The 21,857-nt window shown below is 45.7% G+C and overlaps 1 protein-coding gene across 1 annotated transcript; it reads right to left on the bottom strand.

Moving 5' to 3' along the window:
- Positions 1-2,182: 2,182 nt before the first annotated feature.
- On the bottom strand, positions 2,183-21,610 carry prdm15 (PR domain containing 15). The gene is made up of 25 exons (XM_064978321.1): positions 21,542-21,610; positions 20,271-20,307; positions 19,750-19,843; positions 19,419-19,572; positions 19,154-19,306; positions 18,856-18,958; positions 18,589-18,675; positions 16,852-17,079; positions 16,578-16,731; positions 13,683-13,804; positions 13,404-13,498; positions 13,189-13,276; positions 12,800-12,967; positions 12,225-12,322; positions 11,983-12,114; positions 11,681-11,821; positions 11,379-11,542; positions 11,146-11,225; positions 10,812-10,931; positions 10,409-10,540; positions 10,107-10,190; positions 9,817-9,992; positions 9,258-9,338; positions 8,956-9,159; positions 2,183-4,168 (listed from the first exon to the last, which is right to left on the bottom strand). The coding sequence occupies exons 2-25, from the start codon at positions 20,296-20,298 to the stop codon at positions 3,635-3,637; spliced, it is 3,420 nt and encodes a 1,139-aa protein (XP_064834393.1). The 5' UTR covers positions 20,299-20,307; positions 21,542-21,610; the 3' UTR covers positions 2,183-3,634.
- Between the last annotated feature and the right edge of the window lie 247 nt (positions 21,611-21,857).

The raw sequence follows: 21,857 nt of genomic DNA, 5'->3' as shown, positions 1-21,857 counted from the left end.
ATTTAAAAAGTTTTAAAAAGTAAAAGTAAAAATAATTTCTAATTCCTTATATTTAATCAAACTAGAAGGCAACATTTTATTTTATTTACAGATAGCCAGGAGCACACAAACACTCGCACATAATATTAATAAGCACGTGAACTGGAACATTTTACTGTCCTGCGAAGCATTCAAAATATAACAAATACTTTTGGGTGTCAGGGAAAATGTTTAGAGTAAAAAGTACATTATTTTCTTCAGGAATGTAGTGAAGTAAAAGTTTTCAAAAATATGAATAGTAAAGTACAGTTAGCCCAAAAAAACCAAGTAGTACTTTGGTCTTTTTACTTACAGTGAGGGAAAAAAAGTATTTGATCCCCTGCTGATTTTGTATGTTTGCCCACTGACAAAGAAATGATCAGTCTATAATTTTAATGGTAGATTTATTTAAACAGTGAGAGACAGAATAACAACAAAAACATCCAGAAAAACGCATGTCAAAAATTGATTTGCATTTTAATGAGGGAAATAAGTACTTGGACTACACCCACTCAGAAAGATTTGTCTCCCAGGTGTCTTTTATATAGGTAACGAGCTGAGATTAGGAGCACACTCTTAAAGGGAGTGCTCCTAATCTCAGTTTGTTACCTGTATAAAAGACACCTGTCCACAGAAGCAATCAATCAATCAGATTCCAAACTCTCCACCATGGCCAAGACCAAAGAGCTCTCCAATGATGTCAGGGACAAGATTATAGACCTACACAAGGCTGGAATGGGCTACAAGACATCACCAAGCAGCTTGGTGAGAAGGTGATAACAGTTGGTGCGATTATTCGCAAATGGAAGAAACACAAAAGAACTCTCAATCACCCTCGGCCTGGGGCTCCATGCAAGATCTCACCTCGTGGAGTTGGAATGACCATGTGAATGGTGAGGAATCAGCCCAGAACTACATGGGAGTATCTTGTCTGATCTCAAGGCAGCTGGGACCATAGTCACCAAGAAAACAATTGGTAACACACTACGCCGTGAAGGACTGAAATCCTTCTTTGGCATCAACTCAACTTGCCGTGTTTGGAGGAGGAATGCTGCCTATGACCCCAACACCATCATCCCCACCGTCAAACATGGAGGTGGAAACATTATGCTTTGGGGGTGTTTTTCTGCTAAGGGGACAGGACAACTTCACCGCATCAAAGGGACGATGGACGGGGCCATGTACCGTCAAATCTTGGGTGAGAACCTCCTTCCCTCAGCCAGGACATTGAAAATGGGTCGTGGATTGGTATTCCAGCATGACAATGACCCAAAACACACGGCCAATCCAACAAAGGAGTGGCTCAAGAAGAAGCACATTAAGGTCCTGGAGTGGCCTAGCCAGTCTCCAGACCTTAATCCCATAAATCTATGGAGGGAGCTGAAGGTTTGAGTTGCCAAACGTAAGCCTCGAAACGTTAATGACTTGGAGAAGATCTGCAAAGAGTGGAACAAAATCCCTCCTGAGATGTGTGCAAACCTGGTGGCAATCAGAGGTCAGACGTTTCTTGTAGTTGGCCAACAAGGGTTTTGCACCTAAGTCATGTTTTGCAGAGGGGTCAAATACTTATTTCCCCTCATTAAAATGCAAATCAATTTATAACATTCTTGACATGTTTTTCTGGATTTTTTAGTTGTTATTCTGTCTCTCACTGTCCAAATAAACCTACCATTAAAATTAGACCGATAATTTCTTTGTCAGTGGGCAAACGTACAAAATCAGCAGGGGATCAACTACTTTTTCCCTCACTGTATATACTTTATACCACTGAAAAGTATTTTGTTTATAGTAGCTTGTCCATGAATTAAGTACCATTTTTAAATGACTGGGTTCAAAAATAATTGTTTTCGTTTACATATTCAGAGGGATATCCCCAAATAATTTCTTACAATGCATTTGTCAGATGCTCTTATCCAGGGCGACGTGCAATCAGTGCGTGCATCTTAAAATAGCTAGGTGAGACAACGAATTTAAGTACATTTTTTCCTCAAATAAAGTTAATCAGCAAAGTTTGTGCTAATAGTAAATGACAATAGAAACCCTCAACCTGCGCTTCCAGACCCCCCTCGAACTACAGAACACATCCTGATTTGTATTAGAGGTAAATAGGACATGTGGGAAACAATGAGATCTTAGCAGATTGAGGCAGCCTTACACCACATAGTGATGCACATCACCACAGAGACAGTTTAATGCTTGGGGCTAATAGAGAACAGAGACACTTGACACATCACATAGGGACATTAACAGTTGAGTCAACCCTGAGAATGAGGGTCTTTTGAGGTGATGGTCCATCTAGTGTAGAGGTTCATCCTTCTTGAGGGTGGACACCTTGGCCCAACCGTGGAAGGAGACAATAGCAAGAACCATACATACAAAAGACCAACACTCTATTTTGCAGTCCTTCAAAACAAAACACCTTTCCTAGACAATGTCTCTACATAATCTAATGCACATGTAACTCATGTTATGTAGGAGCTCGTATGTGAAGATAGCTCCCCCTTCTGGTTGGTCCAGGTTCTGACTCCGGGTAAGCTACAGGTGTACAACAGGTGGGCAGTTCATAGTCAATAACCGAATGGTCGCTGGTTCGAGCAGACTCGGTGAAACAGTCTGTGCCCTTGAGCAAGGCACTTAACGCTACTTGCTCCTGTAAGTCGCTCTGGATAAGGGCGTCTGCTAAATGTAAAAAGACTAACTGGTGCTTTTGACACACACACACACACACAACTGAGTACAATGCCAGCCGAGTTTCCCAGTTGGATAAATCATAACGCCCAAAAGTCTAGAAAACAAGCATGTACCATATCTCAAAATGTATTACTCTATTTAAACATTGATATTTAGACAAACAGAAAATGGGCTAAAAACATTTCATTTTTGTGAAATTTAATTGAAAAACAATGGCAATAAAAAAGGCTTCCAGTATTTTTGACAATTGCTCAACAATGGTTTTAAGTTTCAATGCTTTCAGACATTTAAAAATAAAATATGGTTCTCTCTACTGGTTAAATGCTGTGTCTTGGCTGCTTTACACTATCTACTAAAAAATAATAATTAATTGTCTTCTATTAACCTCTTGTACAAGGCATTCAAAGCCATGTGCCAAAATCACTTAATATTTTAACCCCCAATGAGAATGAAAAACAAAAACACTATTGCATCTCCATAACCTAAATAATTCTGCAGTGAAAATATGCAAATATTGCAAGACGTGCATGTTTAAATTCACAAATTAGAATATTCAATTTCTTGCTTAGGTTTATATTACAACTATTACATTGATCTGTTGATTGGTCAAAACTACACCTAAGAAACAATGCACCCAAATCATGTCATTATTTTAACTGCACATGCATCCCTGTAAACTATACAGTTCAACAGCTTCCTCTGCAGGGTTTTTGACTCACGTTGACTCAAGAGAAAGTGGCTCTTGGTTCATGTAAATGCTATCATCCTCCATCAATGTTCTCATTCAAGGGGTGTATTTTGGGGAATATAACAGGCATTTGGGTGAGAGCATTCAAGGCCTCTAGTCCACACAGGCCTTCCATGTGTCTAGTCTATCCACTGTCCTTCACCAGGACTGAGGTGACCAGCACCTCCTCCCTTCAGTCTAGTAGCTGAACATCTGCTGTGTTGTGTTGGCCTGCTGTTGCTGTGCTGCCTGGGCTTGTCTAGCCTGCTCTGGGGTCTGGGTTTCAGAGTCCTGGGCGTCACCTGGAGCCCCCTCTGCTACAGGGGTGACCTGGACCCCCTCAGCCTGCGTGACAGGCCTCCAGGCCAGGGTGGGGGCCTCCAGAGGGTGGCCCATTGGGTTGACGAAGGTGGTAAGGTTGATAAAGTGGGCGACCGACTGTGGCCCAGTACTGGCACCTCCAGGCCCCACAGTCTCGGTCGTGAGCTCGGCGGGCCGGTTGTGGAGCATGGCGGAGCCGCTGACCGTGTCGAAGGTGACAGTGAGGATGGAGCTGTCCAGAGTGAGGGGCCGGTGGTCGCTGGCTGTCAGGTGGCCCACGGCTACAGGCTGCAGGCTGGTGAACTGGGCAGGAGCATGGGTGGTGATGGGGGTCACTGTGATGTTGGTCAGACCCACTGAGCTGTTGGGGGAGGAGGCGGAGGACACGTTGGGGTCGGCCAGCACCACCACCTACAACAGCACCATCCACACTGGGTCAGAGCATATACTACTAACAGTATGATAGAGTTACAATCTACAAACGATGTTGTGGACAATATGGAAAACTTTAAGGCCAGGTGCAGTCAAAAAAATTATTTTCCTGTGTTTTATATACACTGAGAGTACAAAACATAAGGAACACTGCTCTTCCCATGACATAGCTTTCACCTGGTCAGTATATGATCCCTTTTGACGTCACCTATTAAATCCACTTCAAATCAGTGTAGATGAAGGGGAGGAGGCAGGTTAAAGGAGGAATATTAAGCCTTGAGACAATTGAGACCTGGATTGTGTGTGTGCCCTTCAGAGGGCGAATGGTTAAGACAAAAGATTGAAGTGCCTTTGAAGGGGGTATGGTAGTAGGTGCCAGGCGCACCGGTTTGAGTGTGAAAATAACTGCAACACTCCTGGGTTCTTCACGCTCAACAGTTTCCTGTGTGTATCAAGAATGGTCCATTACCCAAAGGACATCCAGTCAACTTGACAACTGTGGGAAGCATCCCTGTGAAACACTTTCAACAGCTTGTAGTCCATGAGGCTGGTCTAAGGGCAAAACGGGGTGCAACTCAATTAGGAGGGTGTTCCTAATGTTTTGTACACTGTATTACAGTGAGCTATGTAAAGAATCCAGTATATAAATAAGCGGTCTGTATAACAGTAGTAGATATTAGAATGAGCAATTTGAAGAATACAGTATATAATTACAGTGGGAGAAACTGCATAAAGGAAACGGGAAGTGTTTTCGGAAAGTATTCAGACCACTTGACTTTCTCCACTTTGTTAGGTTACAGCCTTATTCTCATTTTTTATTATTTTTAAAATACGCTTCAATCCACACACACACACACACACACAGCAAAAACATTTACTAATTTATACAAAATGTAAAATATCACATTTACTTAAGTTCAGACCCTTAACCCAGGACTTTGTTGAAGCACCTTTGGCAGCGATTACAGCCTTTAGTCTTCTTGGGTATGACGCTACAAGCTTGGCACACCTGTATTTGAGCAGTTTCTCCCATTCTTCTCTGCAGATCCTCTCAAGCTCTGTCAGGTTGGATGGGAAGCATTTTCAGGTCTCTCCAGACATGTTCGATTGGGTTCAAGTCCGGGCTCTGGATGGGCCATTCAAGGACATTCAGAGACTTGTCCCAAAGCCACTCCTGCGTTGTCTTGGCTGTGTGCTTAGGGTCGTTGTCCTGTTGGAAGGTGAACCTTCACCCCAGTCTGAGGTCCTGAGCACTCTGGAGCAGGTGTTCATCAAGGATCTCTGTACTTTGCTCCCGTTCATATTTTTTGCGATCCTGACTAGTCTCCCAGTCCCTGCCGCTGAAAGACACCCCCACAGCATGATGCTTCAGCGTAGGGATGGTGCAAGGTTTCCTCCAGACGTGATGCTTGGGATTCAGGCCAAAGAGTTGAATCCGACCAGATAATCTTGTTTCTCATGGACAGAGGCCTTTAACTGCCGTTTGGCAAACTTCAAGCGGGCTGTCATGTACCTTTAACGGAGGAGTGTATAGAGCTCTGTTAGAGTGAACATCGGGTTCTTGGTCACCTCCCTGACCAAGGCCCTTCTCCCCAGATTGCTCAGTTTGGTCAGGCGGCCAGATCTTGGTGGTTCCAAACTTCTTCCATTTAAGAATGATGGAGGCCACTGTGTTCTTGGGAACCTTCAATGCTGCATTATCTTTTTGGTACCCTTCCCCAGATCTGTGCCTCGACACAATCCTGTCTCAGAGCTCTGCGGACTTGTCTTGGTTTTCGCGCTGACATGCGCTGTCAATTATGGGGACCTCATATAAACAGGTGTGCGCCATTCCAAAATCATGTCCAATCAATTGAATTTACCACAGGTGATCAATAGGATGATCAGGATTCACTGGAGCTCAAATTCGTGTCGCATAACTATGGGTCTGAATACATTTAAATAAGGTATAACTGGGTATTGTGTGTAGATTGCTTTTTTTAAATCCATTTTAGAATAAGGCTGTAACGTAACAAAATGTGGAAAAAGTCAAGGAGTCAAACTTTCCAAAGGCACTGCATATACATGGGACAGCAGCGTTGGCTGTGTTTGTGTGAATATAGGCATATGCATGCGTTTGAGTGTATAGATAAATATAGGAGTGTGCTTGTGTATGAGGTGTGTGTTCTTAAGAATGCAATTTCCTTATTGGAATTTGGCCTTTAGGTACCCTCTCTAATGCCAGAGGTCACCATAAAGCATGTCTTACTTAATGGTATCTATGCCCTTGAGCCATTTAAGAAAAATAAATAAATTCAGCCATGGGTGTTTTTAAGCGATTAAGATGTTTCAAATGTATAGTCTATTCAACCCCAAGGTCTCAGCCTTGATTTAATGCTTTGGCACCGGGCAAAGAAGGATGAAACAACAAACAGATAAGGCAAGAGTGTTTAGGTCTGCCCTCCCCTCTGTAGGGGGGAGAGATTTGCTGCGAACCGGTTAGAGTTTGTCAAGAACTGCAACACTGTTGGGTTCACGCTAAACAGTTCCCCGTGTGTAACAACAATGGCCCCCCACCCAAAGGACAGCCTGCCAACTTAACAACTGTGGGAAGCATTGGAGTCGACACAGGCCTGCATCCCTGTGGAACGCTTTAGACAACTTGTAGTCCATGCCCCAACGAATTTGAGGCTGTTGAGGACAAAAGGGGGTGCAACTCAATATTAGGAAAGTGATCTTAATGTTTTGTACACTAAATGTTTATTTCCACACGAGGTTGGACGAGGCACAAGAGCTATTTGAAAAGACTGCCTGAAATTTCAGCCTGTTTTGGTGGGAAAATCACCATGCCCTTCCATGCAGTAATAAATCACCATGCCCTTCCATGCAGTAAATCACCATGCCCTTCCATGCAGTAAATCACCATGCCCTTCCATGCTGTAAATCACCATGCCCTTCCATGCAGTAAATCACCATGCCCTTCCATGCAGTAAATCACCATGCCCTTCCATGCAGTAAATCACCATGCCCTTCCATGCTGTAAATCACCATGCCCTTCCATGCAGTAAATCACCATGCCCTTCCATGCAGTAAATCACCCTTGCCCTTCCATGCAGTAATAAATCACCATGCCCTTCCATGCAGTAATAAATCACCATGCCCTTCCATGCAGTAATAAATCACCATGCCCTTCCATGCAGTAATAAATCACCATGCCCTTCCATGCAGTAATAAATCACCATGCCCTTCCATGCAGTAAATCACCATGCCCTTCCATGCAGTAAATCACCATGCCCTTCCATGCAGTAAATCACCATGCCCTTCCATGCAGTAAATCACCATGCCCTTCCATGCAGTAAATCACCATGCCCTTCCATGCAGTAAATCACCATGCACTTCCATGCTGTAAATTAGTTAACTTCTTGAGTGTAGGGGGCAGTATTTTTGTTTTTGGCAACAAAAAAAGGTACCCATTTGAAACTGCCTATTTCACAGGCCCAGAAGCTAGAATATGCATATCATTGTCAGATTAGGATAGAAAACTCTAAAGTTTCCAAAACTGTCAAAATATTGCCTGTGAGTATAACAGACCTGATATTGCAGGCGAAAACCTGAGGCAAATCCAACAAGGAAGTGCTGATTTTCCTGAAAGCTCTCTGTTCCATTGGATGCCTTGCCTCCATTTAAAGGGATATCAACTATATTCCTTTTCCTATGGCTTTCTCAAGCTGTGAACAGTCTTTAGACATAGTTTCAGGTTTTTATTTTTCAAAATGAGTAAGAAAGAACCAATCGCGTCAGTGGATGGCTGGGTGCCAGCAGAGTTTTTCATGGTAAGGGCCATTTTCTATCTCTCGCCTATGGCAAAAGCTACATATCGGTTGACATTATTGATTATATATTGTAAAAACAACCTGAAGATTGATTATAAACATTTGACATCTTTCTACGCACTTTACGGATACTATTTGGAATTTGTGTCTGCGATGTCGTGACCGCTCGAGCCTGTGGATTTCTGAACATAACGCGCCAAACAAATGGAGGTATTGTGGATATAAAAATAATCTTTATGGAACAAAAGGAACATTTATTGTGTAACTGGGTGTCTCGTGAGTGCAAACATCTGAAGATCAAAGGTAAGTGATTTAATTTATTGCTTTTCTGACTTTCGTGACCAATCTACTTGGCTGCTAGCTGTTTGTAATATTTTGTCTACTGAGAGAGATGTTCTTACATAAACGTTTGGTATGCTTTCGCCGAAAATCTTTATTGAAATCTGACACGCCAGGTGGATTAACAACAAGCTATGCTGTGTTTTGTTATATTGCACTTTTGATTTCATGAAATTTAAATATTTTTAGCAATTTAATTTTAATTTGGCACTGTGCAATTCAGCGGATGTTGATGAAAATGATCCCGCTAACGGATGGGTGAGTCAAGAAGTTTTAATAGACCAATTAGAGAGTTCCAAACCTCTCTGCCAATAACAGTTCATTTTCAGTTTTCCCTCTAGTCAAACCACTCCCAGACAGTCCTAGCAAAATTGTTTTAGAAATTGCTCTTTGCTAAGAAGCCATTTCATCTAACACAATAAGGTACTTAATTGTTACCCAGAAATAATTTGATATTGGGATAAAAACAGCTACATTGGACCTTTAAAATCCCATTATCCACAGCATTAATCAAGACATGTATAATGGACAGATGGACCCAATTGCAATAAATACAATCTCAAACCTAATATAATTGCTAACATAGATGATCTGACAAATACATGACCCACCCACCTGCTGTATACTCTGCACAGCAGAGCTGGTCTCATCTCCCACTATGGTGGTGGTGTACTGTACTCCTTTGCCTGTGAAGTCAGCGTACTCGTCAGAGTCTGACAGCTCCGGCTCCTCCAGCTGTTTCTGCTTCTTCCTGGGCGGCCGTGGGGTCCGCTGGGGTCTCTCCCCAGAAAGAGCCTCCTTCTCCAGGGTTAGAGTTGGCTGTGAGGGTGGTATGAGAACCAAGAGTATTAAAATAGTTCCATCTCTGCATATAGTGTAGTTAGCTCACCACCATAGGCATTGTATGGCACTCCTACCTGCACAATGCTGATGCTTGACTCATCGATTGTTGAGTCTTCTTGGAGCTCGTCAAACTCATCTATTCTCACAGTGACCACCTGGGGTAGGAAAGAGCAAAAGTTTAAATAAAGCTGAGATTTCACCATTAATGACAGGTGGGATAGGAAATTATGTTGAAAAGAGAGCTGGGCCTGGTCTGGAAAACATAATAGAAAATGTCAGTTTCAGCTGACACTAAGAACTCCATTCAAGATGTGGTAGATCTCATGTATATACTGTCCCAGTTCACCTCGGGGTGTCTACGGTTTAACCCCTACTGTCCCAGCTCACCTCGGGGTGTCTACGGTTTAACCCCTACTGTCCCAGCTCACCTCGGGGTGTCTACGGTTTAACCCCTACTGTCCCAGCTCACCTCGGGGTGTCTACGGTTTAACCCCTACTGTCCCAGCTCACCTCGGGGTGTCTACGGTTTAACCCCTACTGTCCCAGCTCACCTCAGGGTGTCTACGGTTTAACCCCTACTGTCCCAGCTCATCTCGGGGTGTCTACGGTTTAACCCCTACTGTCCCAGCTCACCTCGGGGTGTTTGCGCCTCATGTGGCGGTTCATGGAGGCTCGGGTGGACACCTTGGTGCCACACATGTGACAGCTCTGGGCCTCCACCTTCTCATGCGTCAGCTGCACGTGCTTCTGGAGCATGTATTCTGTCACATACTTCTTATCACACACCGCACACGACCACGTCTTCCCCACTGGGGAGCGAGAGAGAGAAATCTAATAACGGTTCTCAAACAGAAGGTATTCGTGGAGTTGTCCAAAACGAAAACATACAATAGGAAACGACGAGTATTCATCCAGGAACTTGCCTGTGTGAATGAGCTTGTGTGTCTCCATGGTGTTCCTCTCACTGAAGGTCTTCCCACACAACTCACACATGAAGTCCTTTATTCCTGCAGGAGTAGAAACGGTACATGAGTGTAAGCCTTAACCAAATAAGCCCTTTGTACCTTTTACACGCTTCATTAGCTTGGTTGTATCTGTAAGATATGACAATGTTCAGCCATGCATGTTAGCCTACAATGCCCAACCCATGTTTATAGATGAAAGTGGCCTTTCTTCACCACTGCCTCTGGGTTGTTTTGTCTAGTTGTTGCTGGGACCATCTTACCCGTGTGTCTCTTGTAGTGTTTCAGCATGTTGACCTTCTGGGCAAACTTGCGGTTGCACTCCTTACACTCGTACTCTTTGATGCCCTTATGCAGCTTCATATGGTGCCTCAGCGCATGCTTGGTCTTCATTCCTGCAGAAAACACATAGGCTTCTTACCCCTGTGGATGCTCTTACCAAAAACAAGTACATGCATGCTTTGATCAGAACATTTTCCCAATTCACAGAGCCACATATTTCTTGCTATTACCATTCACAGTAAGTGCTTGGTAAAGGCAAAAACAGCAATTGGAAAAGCCACCAACAATCTAGGTCAATTTGGTCTCAATTTCTAGTCTATTGTGCAAATGTCTTTTCCCCCCCTAACTATTTGACAAAGACAGTTGTCATGGTGACAGCCTCACCTTTCCCACACTCAGCACATAGGAAGTCTCTGACGTTGTCATGGACCCTCAGGTGTTCCTTTAGCATGTCCTTCCTGGCAAACGACTTCCCACACTGGTCACATCCGTGGCTCTTCACCCCTGTGAGAACCACATTACAGAGGAGATAGCAATCCCCCCCAAAAAGTTGAATAAGCCCATAAAGTTCAGATATTCTTTATCATGCCTTCAAGACAAATATTGGGTGGCTAACATAGTGCCAAAATATGTGGTTCATGTGTGCTAAAGAACTAAATTTAATGTGGTCCAGTATCCAGAAAGTATCTTGTTAAGAGATGAAGGGTGAGGTTCATACCTGTGTGAATGACCTTGTGTCTCTCCAGGTTGCCGATGCTGTTGAAGATTCGGCCACACATTTCACAGGGGTGGATGTACCTTTGGAGCAAAATTAAAAGTGTAACAGACAGGGTTAGTGTCTGGGTGCTAGTAACGAGCCAAGAAGGAGAGTGTACAACAGTGCACCTGTTTCATGTCCTACATCTCTGTGTACTGGTCCTTTTGTCCCTCATATGTCCCTGTCCCTCATACCTCTGCACTGCAGGGTCTGGGAGCTGTTCTCTGTGGATGACCAGGTGGGCGTTGTAGGTGGCTTTCAGAGCGAAGCGCCGGTTACAAATGATGCAGCCATAACCCCTCTCTTTGTGCAGGTCCATAATGTGCTTCAGGTAATCTCTGCCCTTGAAGAATGTCACCTAAAACACAAAGACAGATTCGAACAGAGGCCATGGAGAGTGCGAGTGTGCTTGTTTAACCACCACCGTGGTGCGAGTGTGTTTGCGTGACAGAATGTGTGCCGGGATGTAGGCATGCGCGAGAGGTGCGTGACTGACCTGACACTTCTTGCAGCTGTACTTGTGGGTCTCTTGTCCGTAGTCTTCATCCTCCTCATCAGTGTCGTCGCTGCTGTCCACTGAGATGCCGATCTTCCTGATGAACTCCTCCCTCTCCTGCTCGTCCATCAGGGCTATGTCCTGGAGAACACACACAGGAAGTTGAGCAATGACACCATTATGGACCTAGTGTCAATCTCTATTTCTTGTTTGAGTGTGAATGAAATGTGTGGTTTATGTAGGAGTTCAAAAAGAAGCACGAACTAAACGTTTGATTGCAACATCCACATCATCCCTCTCACCTTAAAGTGCACGTGAATATGGTCCCTCAGGACGTCCACTCTGAAGAACTTGCGTCCGCAGATCTCACAGGTGTACTTCTTATCTCCGTGAGTCAGCAGATGCTTGTTCATGTTGCTCCTGCAGGAAAACACCTGGACACACACAGTCAGGGTAAATGTCTTCTTTCAAGGCTTCTTCTTATTTTGACTCATTTGATCCAATGCCAAAATCAATATATTTTCAGGTATCCGCGTCACAACACCTTGCCACAGATAGGACATGCTGAAGGCTCCTTCCTGTATTTGGTCCCTTCCTCCCCATTGGCCTCCAGCTCTTCCCTCTTCAGGTGCTTTGGGTTTGCTGAGACATACAATAACAGTACAGCTGAGCTCAGAGAGAAGGCTGATTGATCATTTGGGATAGAATACATTTCAGGATCATGAGCCACGCACTTGGAAAAGTTGCAGGCTCTGCTCTGTTGAAATAAACTAATCAAGTACATCATATACTATAACAGACCCACCGGGCAAAAAAACGTAATCAATGTTATTTCCACATTTCAACAACATAAAATCTACGTGGGAAAACTGATTGGATTTGCAAAAAGTCATCAACGGAAGGGAATTTCATCTGTTTTTCACCTAACTTTTAACCTTAATCCAATGACATGGTGAAATGTTTTGTTTATCTCACGTTTGAATTCACGTTAGTTGTCAACAACCCCATTTAAATCAAAACTAGACGTTGAGCTGACATCTGTGCCCAGCGGGGAGTATCACCCAAATAGTCATGAATAGAGATGGATCATGTCCCCCTGGTCCCTCTGCCAGTACTGACCCACAGTATGTCTCTTCTGGTGGTCCTGCATAACATCCTTGCGGTAGAACATCTTGCTGCAGATCTCACAGGCGTACAGCTTCTCTCCGTGCTTCTTCTTGTGCTTAGACAGGTTACTGTTGGTGGAGAAGAACCTCGAGCAGATCTCACACTGGAACGTCTTGTCATCTGCCGCCCACAGGAACAACAAACAATCTGACGTGTCATTCAATGAAATAAATAATGGATGGATAGGATACTGTGTCAGTCATGGATGGGACAACGAAGCCATACAGCACCACAGTAAAGTAACATACAGAAGTACTTCAAAGATGGATAAAGACAGCGAACATCCAAACAAAAATGGCCTGCAACTAAATCATGTTATTTTTCATTCATGCTGCACTTACCGGTTCTACAGTTGTGGAACTCTAATGCATTCTCCAGACGGAAGGCTTTGTCACATGTGTTACATTTGTACCTGTACTCCACATCGGGCTGAGGGAGCGACGGACGGACACACACACACAATGTACAGTGAATCAAGGAGCTAGCCACTGCAACACAAACAGTGACTATCCTGGGCAAAAGCTGTAAAGGCCAATGTTGATCTAGGTGCGCCTACCTCATTTTTGCTGTGCTTGTATGAGATGTGCTGCTTCAAGCTCTCCTTGCGGCTGAACATCTTGTCACATTCATCACATTTAAAGAGCTTATCACCTAAAGAGAGCACAGACAAATAAAACATATGCACTTGTGTGTGTCTGTATGATATGATTAGTAAACACTGATCTCCACATATTCCATCTCTTTTCTCTGGAGAGCGGTGTTAGGAACAGTTCAGTAAGACATCCACAAAAAAAAAGGGGACAAAAAACAGAGGGGGGAGAGGAGAGAGCATTACCGTGGGAGCGGATGTGTCTGTTGAGGTTGCTGCTGTTCTGGAAGACCTTGTTGCAGAGGGTGCACTTGTACAGCCTCTTATGGTCTCCTCCCTGCCTCAGGAACCTCTTCCTCGACCCAGGCCTGAGGAAAAGGGAACAAGGACGAGAGAGAGTGGAGGGAGTGAGAAAGAGAGAGGGACAGGACAGAGTAGAGAGAGTGGAGGGAGTGAGAGAGAGAGATGAGAGGGACAGGACAGAGTAGAGAGAGTGAGAGAGAGAGAGATGAGAGGGACAGGACAGAGTAGAGAGAGTGAGAGAGATGAGAGGGACAGGACAGAGTAGAGAGAGTGAGAGAGAGAGATGAGGGACAGGACAGAGTAGAGCGAGAGAGAGATGAGAGGGACAGGACAGAGTAGAGAGAGTGGAGGCAGTGATGAGAGGGACAGGACAGAGTAGAGAGAGTGGAGGGAGTGAGAGAGCGAGAGATGAGAGGGACAGGACAGAGTAGAGAGAGTGGAGGGAGTGAGAGAGAGAGAGGAGAGGGACAGGACAGAGTAGAGAGAGTGGAGGGAGTGAGAGAGAGAGAGGAGAGGGACAGGACAGAGTAGAGAGAGTGGAGGGAGTGAGAGAGAGAGATGAGGGACAGGACAGAGTAGAGAGAGTGGAGGGAGTGAGAGAGAGAGGAGAGGGACAGGACAGAGTAGAGAGAGTGGAGGGAGTGAGAGAGAGGAGAGGGACAGGACAGAGTGGAGGGAGTGAGAGAGAGGAGAGGGACAGAGTAGAGAGAGTGGAGGGAGTGAGAGAGGACACGACAGAGTGGAGGGAGTGAGAGAGAGGGACAGGACAGAGTAGAGAGAGTGGAGGGAGTGAGAGAGAGGAGAGGGACAGGACAGAGTAGAGAGAGTGGAGGGAGTGAGAGAGAGAGGAGGGGGACAGGACAGAGTAGAGAGAGTGGAGGGAGTGAGAGAGGAGAGGGACAGGACAGAGTAGAGAGAGTGGAGGGAGTGAGAGAGAGGAGAGGGACAGGACAGAGTAGAGAGAGTGGAGGGAGTGAGAGAGAGAGGAGAGGGACAGGACAGAGTGAGAGAGAGGAGAGGGACAGGACAGAGTGGAGGGAGTGAGAGAGAGGGACAGGACAGAGTAGAGAGAGTGGAGGGAGTGAGAGAGAGAGATGAGAGGGACAGGACAGAGTAGAGAGAGTGGAGGGAGTGAGAGAGAGAGAGAGAGGAGAGGGACAGGACAGAGTAGAGAGAGTGGAGGGAGTGAGAGAGAGAGGAGAGGGACAGGACAGAGTAGAGAGAGTGGAGGGAGTGAGAGAGAGAGGAGAGGGACAGGACAGAGTAGAGAGAGTGGAGGGAGAGAGAGAGGAGAGGGACAGGACAGAGTAGAGAGAGTGGAGGGAGTGAGAGAAGAGAGGGACAGGACAGAGTGGAGGGAGTGAGAGAGAGGAGAGGGACAGAGTGGAGGGAGTGAGAGAGAGGAGAGGGACAGAGTAGAGAGAGTGGAGGGAGTGAAAGTGAGGGACAGGACAGAGTAGAGAGAGTGGAGGGAGTGAGAGAGAGGAGAGGGACAGGACAGAGTAGAGAGAGTGGAGGGAGTGAGAGAGAGAGGAGGGAGACAGGACAGAGTAGAGAGAGTGGAGGGAGTGAGAGAGAGGAGAGGGACAGGACAGAGTAGAGAGAGTGGAGGGAGTGAGAGAGGAGGGACAGGACAGAGTGGAGGGAGTGAGAGAGAGGAGAGGGACAGAGTAGAGAGAGTGGAGGGAGTGAGAGAAAGGGACAGGACAGAGTAGAGAGAGTAGAGGGAGTGAGAGATGAGAGGGACAGGACAGGGTAGAGAGAGAGAGAGGAGAGGGACAGGACAAGGTAGAGAGAGTGGAGGGAGTGAGAGAGGAGAGGGACAGGACAGAGGGAATGAGAGGAGGGGGACAGGACAGAGTAGAGAGAGTGGGGTGAGTGAGAGAGGAGAGGGACAGGACAGAGTAGAGAGAGTGAGAGAGGAGAGGGACAAGAGAGAGAGTGGAGGGAGTGAGAGAGGAGAGGGACAGGAGAGAGGAGAAGGAGTGAGAGAGGAGAGGGACAGGACAGAGTAGAGAGAGTGGAGGGAGTGAGAGAGAGGAGGGAGACAGGACAGAGTAGAGAGAGTGGAGGGAGTGAGAAAGAGAGAGGGGAGGGACAGGACAGAGTAGAGAGAGGAGAGGGACAGGACAGAGTAGAGAGAGTGGAGGGAGGGAGAGAGAGTAGAGGGACAGGACAGAGTAGAGAGAGTGAGAGAGGAGAGGGACAGGACAGAGTAGAGAGAGTGGAGGGAGGGAGAGAGAGTAGAGGGACAGGACAGAGTAGAGAGAGTGGAGGAAGGGAGAGAGTAGAGGGACAGGACAGAGTAGAGAGAGTGGAGGGAGGGAGAGAGAGTAGAGGGACAGGACAGAGTAGAGAGAGTGGAGGGAGGGAGAGAGAGTAGAGGGACATGACAGAGTAGAGAGAGTGGAGGGAGTGAGAGAGAGGAGGGGGACAGGACAGAGTAGAGTGTGGAGGGAGTGAGAGAGGAGGGGGACAGGACAGAGTAGAGAGAGTGGAGGGAGTGAGAGAGAGGAGGGGGACAGGACAGAGTAGAGAGAGTGGAGGGAGTGAGAGAGAGGAGAGGGACAGGACAGAGTAGAGAGAGTGGAGGGAGTGAGAGAGAGGAGGGGGCAGGACAGAGTAGAGTGTGAGCATGCCTGGTATCTTTCCAAGTCTATGGAAGAACTGATTGATGTTAACTGTACTTCAAAAGGAAATATGTGTACTGTAAATAAAGCATGCAATTGAAAGGTGAACTGCAGTTGAAGGATAGCAATGGAAAGTGATGACTCGACTAAGAGGAATTTATTTTGTCTCAGTCAGTCATGACATAGTGGAGAGGGCGTTGATCCTTACATCCCAGCTGAGAGCAGAGTGCGGGTCACCCTCGGCATGGTGACAGCCACCCCGTCAGGGCCAATCTCCAGGTCATTGCCATCCAGCATGGCCTCTCCTCCATCTGCAGGGACGGTGTTGAGGGCTTTCTCCGCTGGCTCCAAAAAGGCTGCAACTCGAAGCAGGAAGGTATGAATAGAATTAACATTTTAGGGGAGAATGTGGTGGAAACGGAACAGTGCATGTGAAGGGGTAGTCAATAATGTAACAACATAAGAGGTGGAATCTGTCTCACTTTTCTTCTTTGCTGCTATAGTTGCAGTGCTAGGTTTCCGTCCTCCTTTGGCCCTCTTCCCCGGCCTGCCCAGCCTTCTTTTGGGAGCTGGCAGAGGAGGAGCAGGGATGGGCTCAGCACTGAGGCCATCGTCAGGGGTTACCAGTTCTGCTTCCTCCTGCTGCTGGGACTGGTCGTCAGGGGGCGGGGCTACATCTTTCAATTGCTGCAGATGGCTCAGTAGGTGGTCTGGGAAGAAGACAGGCGGAAGGATGGGGAAATTGAGCCTTTCATGTAAAAACAGAAGAGCACCTCGTCCTCTTCACTACGGTCCTGATTAATACGAGCAATGCAGCTGCCCGTCTTCAGCCAGCTCTGAAGCCCTCAACCATCATGCCTCCCTTCTATGTAACGCAAGTGCTAGTGTTCATGAGGAGGAACTGTGTTTCCTGACCCCAGTTTCAACTGTTCTGCCTGTGGCTATAGAACCCTGACCTGTTCACTGGACCTGCTACCTGTCCCAGACCTGCTACCTGTCCCAGACCTGCTACCTGTCCCAGACCTGCTACCTGTCCCAGACCTACTACCTGTTCACCGGACGTGCTACCTGTCCCAGACCTGCTACCTGTCCCAGACCTGCTACCTGTCCCAGACCTGCTACCTGTTCACCGGACGTGCTACCTGTCCCAGACCTGCTACCTGTCCCAGACCTTCTATCTGTCCCAGACCTACTACCTGTTCACCGGACGTGCTACCTGTCCCAGACCTGCTATCTGTCCCAGACCTTCTATCTGTCCCAGACCTACTACCTGTTCACTGGACGTGCTACCTGTCCCAGACCTGCTATCTGTCCCAGACCTACTACCTGTTCACCGGACGTGCTACCTGTCCCAGACCTGCTGTTTTCAACTCTCGAGAGACAGCAGAGGAGCGGTAGAGATACTCAATGATTGGCTATGAAAAGCCAACTGATATTTACCCCTGAGGTGCTGACCTGTTGCATCCTCGACAACCACTGTGATTATTATTATTTGACCCTCCTGGTCAACTATGAACATTTGAACATCTTGGCCATGTTCTGTTATAATCTTCACCCACCACAGCCAGAAGAGGACTGGCCACCCCTCACAGGCTGGTTTCTCGCTAGGTTTCTTTGTAGGTTCCGGCCTTTCTAGGGAGTTTTTCCTAGCCACTGTGCTTCTACACCTGCATTGCTTGCTGTTTGGGATTTTAGGCTAAGTTTCTGTACAGCACTTTGAGAGATCAGCTGATGTAAGAAGAGCTTTATAAATAAAGTTGATTGATTATAACAGTATGAAACCATCTACTTCTCCTTCCCTGACTTTCTATGGCTAGTCTTGGTGGTGTGGAGGTCACTCCCCGGTCAGGAGCTCTGGCTTCATAAACACGGCCCTTGCCTACTGGACACAAAGCATGGGTCGGGGTCAACCCAGCAGGATCGGGCGTGTGGTTGTTTCTCTAAAACATACTTACAGTCCACTACAGCTGAACGAATCCCTGTGGCCATTATTCATCTCTGAAATGTATTCTGATCATATCATTCATATGAATGATATAGGTAGTTATTCCTCAAAGGTTAATGGGCTGAATAATATGTGGCTGAACTGTTACTGTAACAGAAAGGGATCTGTATTCACTTGTTGACAGCAGAGGTATTTCCTCTAACAGTGGTTTCATGAGAAGGTGTTGATGATGTACGCCTCAGAAAGTACGTGGCATCTCTGGGAGTGAGCTCACCTGCATCATTCTCTCCAACCACTAGGGCCTGTGACACTCCAGCTTTATTCAAAGCCCCCTCTGGCATGGTAGAGGTGGTATCCACAACTGAGAGATAAGGGAGGAACAAAAACAGGACAACACAGTCATACATTTCATATTGATTAAGCGCCTAGCAATCGAACCCTCAGTTGATCTGCGTTAACAGAAGGGTTCACGCTACAGTGCACCCGTTTGCATCTCAGGGGACAATAATGCCGAATCTGGTCTGCCAGAGGGGCTCCATACCTGCTGGTGGTGGATGGACTGGGGCCTTCAGCATGGGCCTCTCCATCTTCTTGGCATAGAAGGCCCCATACCAAACCCTCAGCTCAGACCCTGGCAGCACATCCTGGGGAAAAGACAGAGGTGACCTTATGAAAGAGTAGGGAACCATCTGTGACTCCTGGAAGAGATCTCTCTCCCATTTGTTCACCACCTCGTATGTAGTGATGTATTGGCCATGGACACTAAATAGTATGCTAGTAAATAAAGAATGACCAAAACTGTCCTCAGTTGCTTTGTTTGGGGAGTTGGTATATGATACCTGGGAGGTGTTGAAGTAGACCTCATCGTCTTGCTGGTAAGCAGTCAGGTTCTGGTGCTGATAGTCAGTAGCGGGCCGAACCAGCATCATCCAATTACAGTCATCCTCATTGGCTGAGTCAAAACAGACTACTAGGCCTTCTCTTTGGAAGATCTGTCCAGGTCACAAACAAAACCAAAGAATACAGAGAGTGGGATATTAACACCACCGCAAAGAACACAAACATCTTACTCCATAATAACAGCAGTCTAAGTTGAGAACACACCTTCAGAGGGAACAGGCCTTCTTTGTCCAGGTGGGATATTCTCCTAGCCTCGAAGGGACCAAACCTGGTCCTCTTGACCAAACGTTGGAGGACAAACACTCCCTCCTTCCCATCGGGCACCTGTCTAATCTCCAGACTCTCCGGCAGAGAGGACCTGACCCACGACAACAATACAACATCAATCAATACATAGCCTCCTACACTTCTGTTACTCCAATATCAGGTTCAAGATTTGCTGCTTTAAATACACAATTTGTAAGATGACCAGCTACACTGGAAACCCACTCAACACCCTCTCACTGGGTAGCTTGCAGGGTGAACTGTTACTCACCGTGCTCTGCTGAGAACGAATGAGTCCTGTACAGTCACCACTGGACCCAGCTCTGGACACTCAGAGTCATGATACTGCCCACAGTCCTCACACCCTGACAGGTACCATCAAAAAGTCACATATCAGATACCACATCCTGATGTCTAAATAGACACAGGCATGCAACGTGAAATACACACACATGCGCATGTAGTGCGAGATACACACCACACGCACACATAGTGAGAGAGATACAATACTAAATCAATGTGCACTATGTCTATATGTACATAGCTACCTCAATTACTTTGTACCCCTACATATTGGGCTGGTACTGGCACCATAGCCATGATATTTTTACTATTCCTGCTATTCACGCTTCACTTATTACTCGGTCACTATTTCAATATTGCATGTTTAAATCTTTATATTGCATTGTTGGACAAGAACCTGCAAGTAAGTCTACACCTGTTGTTTACAAAGCGTGTGACAAATAAAATCTGATGCCATTTCAAGGGTATTGAAGTTTTCAGTATACTCACAGATAAACTCATCTGGTTGCTCTGTCATCGTGACAATCTGCACATTCAAGAAAGGGATGTTGTTACTAATCTTTGTAACGTGTGTAATTGTGTATGATTTGCTTGATCTAAATCATAACGTTTAAAGGGGATATCAGCAGTTGATACATCCATTTCTGGACTTTTAAATTAATAATGTATACGCATTGATTCTTGAAGGCTATAACTTTAGTTCAGTGCACGTGTCAAACTCATTCCAAGGAGGGCCGAGAGTCTGCGGAGTTTGATCCTTCCTTGGACTTGATTGATGAATTAATGTCACGGATTAGAAAGGAACTCCCTTCACCTGGTTACCTTGGTCTTAATTGAAAGGAAAAACCTGAACCCCAGACAGTAGGGCCTCCATGGAATGAGTTTGACTTCCCTGGTTTAGCGTAACTTTCCATCAGTACCCCAAATATACGTTTATTTTACTCCAATGTTTGTAAACACTGTATAGCCTCAATATATGCTTAATACTGTTATTTTGATATATTGGATTATCAGGCTTTGCATTAATAGCTCAATTAAATTCAGTGGTTGCATTTCTCCAGGCCCATCCCTCAGATTTTTACGAATAGAGATGGAGTTGCCGCTTTATTTACAGGCTACATTATTACTTAGAGATTATTACTTCATGATCATAGACGATGTAGTTATGCTGCCACTGGTGGTTGTAACATAAACACATTAAGAAATGCCAAATGGGTTCGTCAAATAAATGAATACTTAAGAATGTGTGCAATCCTCTGAAGCAGTTCAAAATAGTGGCAAATGTGAGGCCTACACTTCTTGACTAATGCGGATAACTCAACCTGGAGCTATATTCTGATCAAAACAGCGGTGTGGTAAATGTATGGGGACCTCAATAAAGCAAAGGCCATTCTTCTCCACTGTGCATTCCACGCTAATAACAATACAGCAGTGGAGTAGCTACATATTAATATAGACGATCCAGTAAAGAACGGGATCCAGGATTTTAACAGATTCCAAACTCTAGCCGGGTTTTAACTCCGATCTCAGCCTACTCCGTCTTCTGCAGTCATGCAAATGTAACAAAGAACAATCGGCATGGCGGATGGAATGGGGACGCAAACTCCATCTGGAGCCAGTTAATTTCAATGTCAGAACGGCGTTATACTGGACTCTCCGCGAGATTCCGTGTGCACCTCGAAAACTAAAAATATATATTTCTGCACGGTGGCACAATTATTGTTTGTTTAAACTGCAGAAGTTAGAAATAAACATGTTACCTGTTTTCCAAACGACTACACATTTATTGAATCCTGACTCCGGGTTGCAATCCGCTCCAAGAAACCGCGCAGGACCGGAACTGCAGTGAAGTGCAGCTTGGGAATCGTAGTTTTCTTCAATCGCTCGAGTTATCAATGGATTGCCAATAAAACAGCTACGTTTTCAAAATATCTCATTCATGACTCGATTTCTTTACACAATTAACGCACATATTTGAATGCACTAGGTCTACATTACGTTAAAATGTAATTGCTTAAAACAGGTGTGGCCTCCAAACATAAAATACATATAGCACTATTAATCAGAGAAAGACAA

The sequence above is a fragment of the Oncorhynchus masou genome, chromosome 11 (genome assembly GCF_036934945.1).
Source record: "Oncorhynchus masou masou isolate Uvic2021 chromosome 11, UVic_Omas_1.1, whole genome shotgun sequence".
In the NCBI taxonomy this organism is placed as follows: domain Eukaryota; kingdom Metazoa; phylum Chordata; class Actinopteri; order Salmoniformes; family Salmonidae; genus Oncorhynchus; species Oncorhynchus masou.
Note: the sequence above shows the minus strand (reverse complement) of the source record. Positions and strands in the feature narration are given on the sequence as shown.

What these genes read in the sequence shown, in the direction of transcription:
- prdm15 (XM_064978321.1), bottom strand. Translation starts at nt 20,298, where the DNA reads ATGACAGAGCAACCAGATGAGTTTATCT. An exon ending in ACTCTGCTCTCAGCTGGGAT is followed by an intron (nt 13,805 to 16,577) that starts GTAAGGATCAAC and finishes CCTTTTCCTCAG; the next exon opens with GCCTGGGTCGAGGAAGAGGT. An exon ending in ACACAAGCTCATTCACACAG is followed by an intron (nt 9,993 to 10,106) that starts GCAAGTTCCTGG and finishes CTCGCTCCCCAG; the next exon opens with TGGGGAAGACGTGGTCGTGT.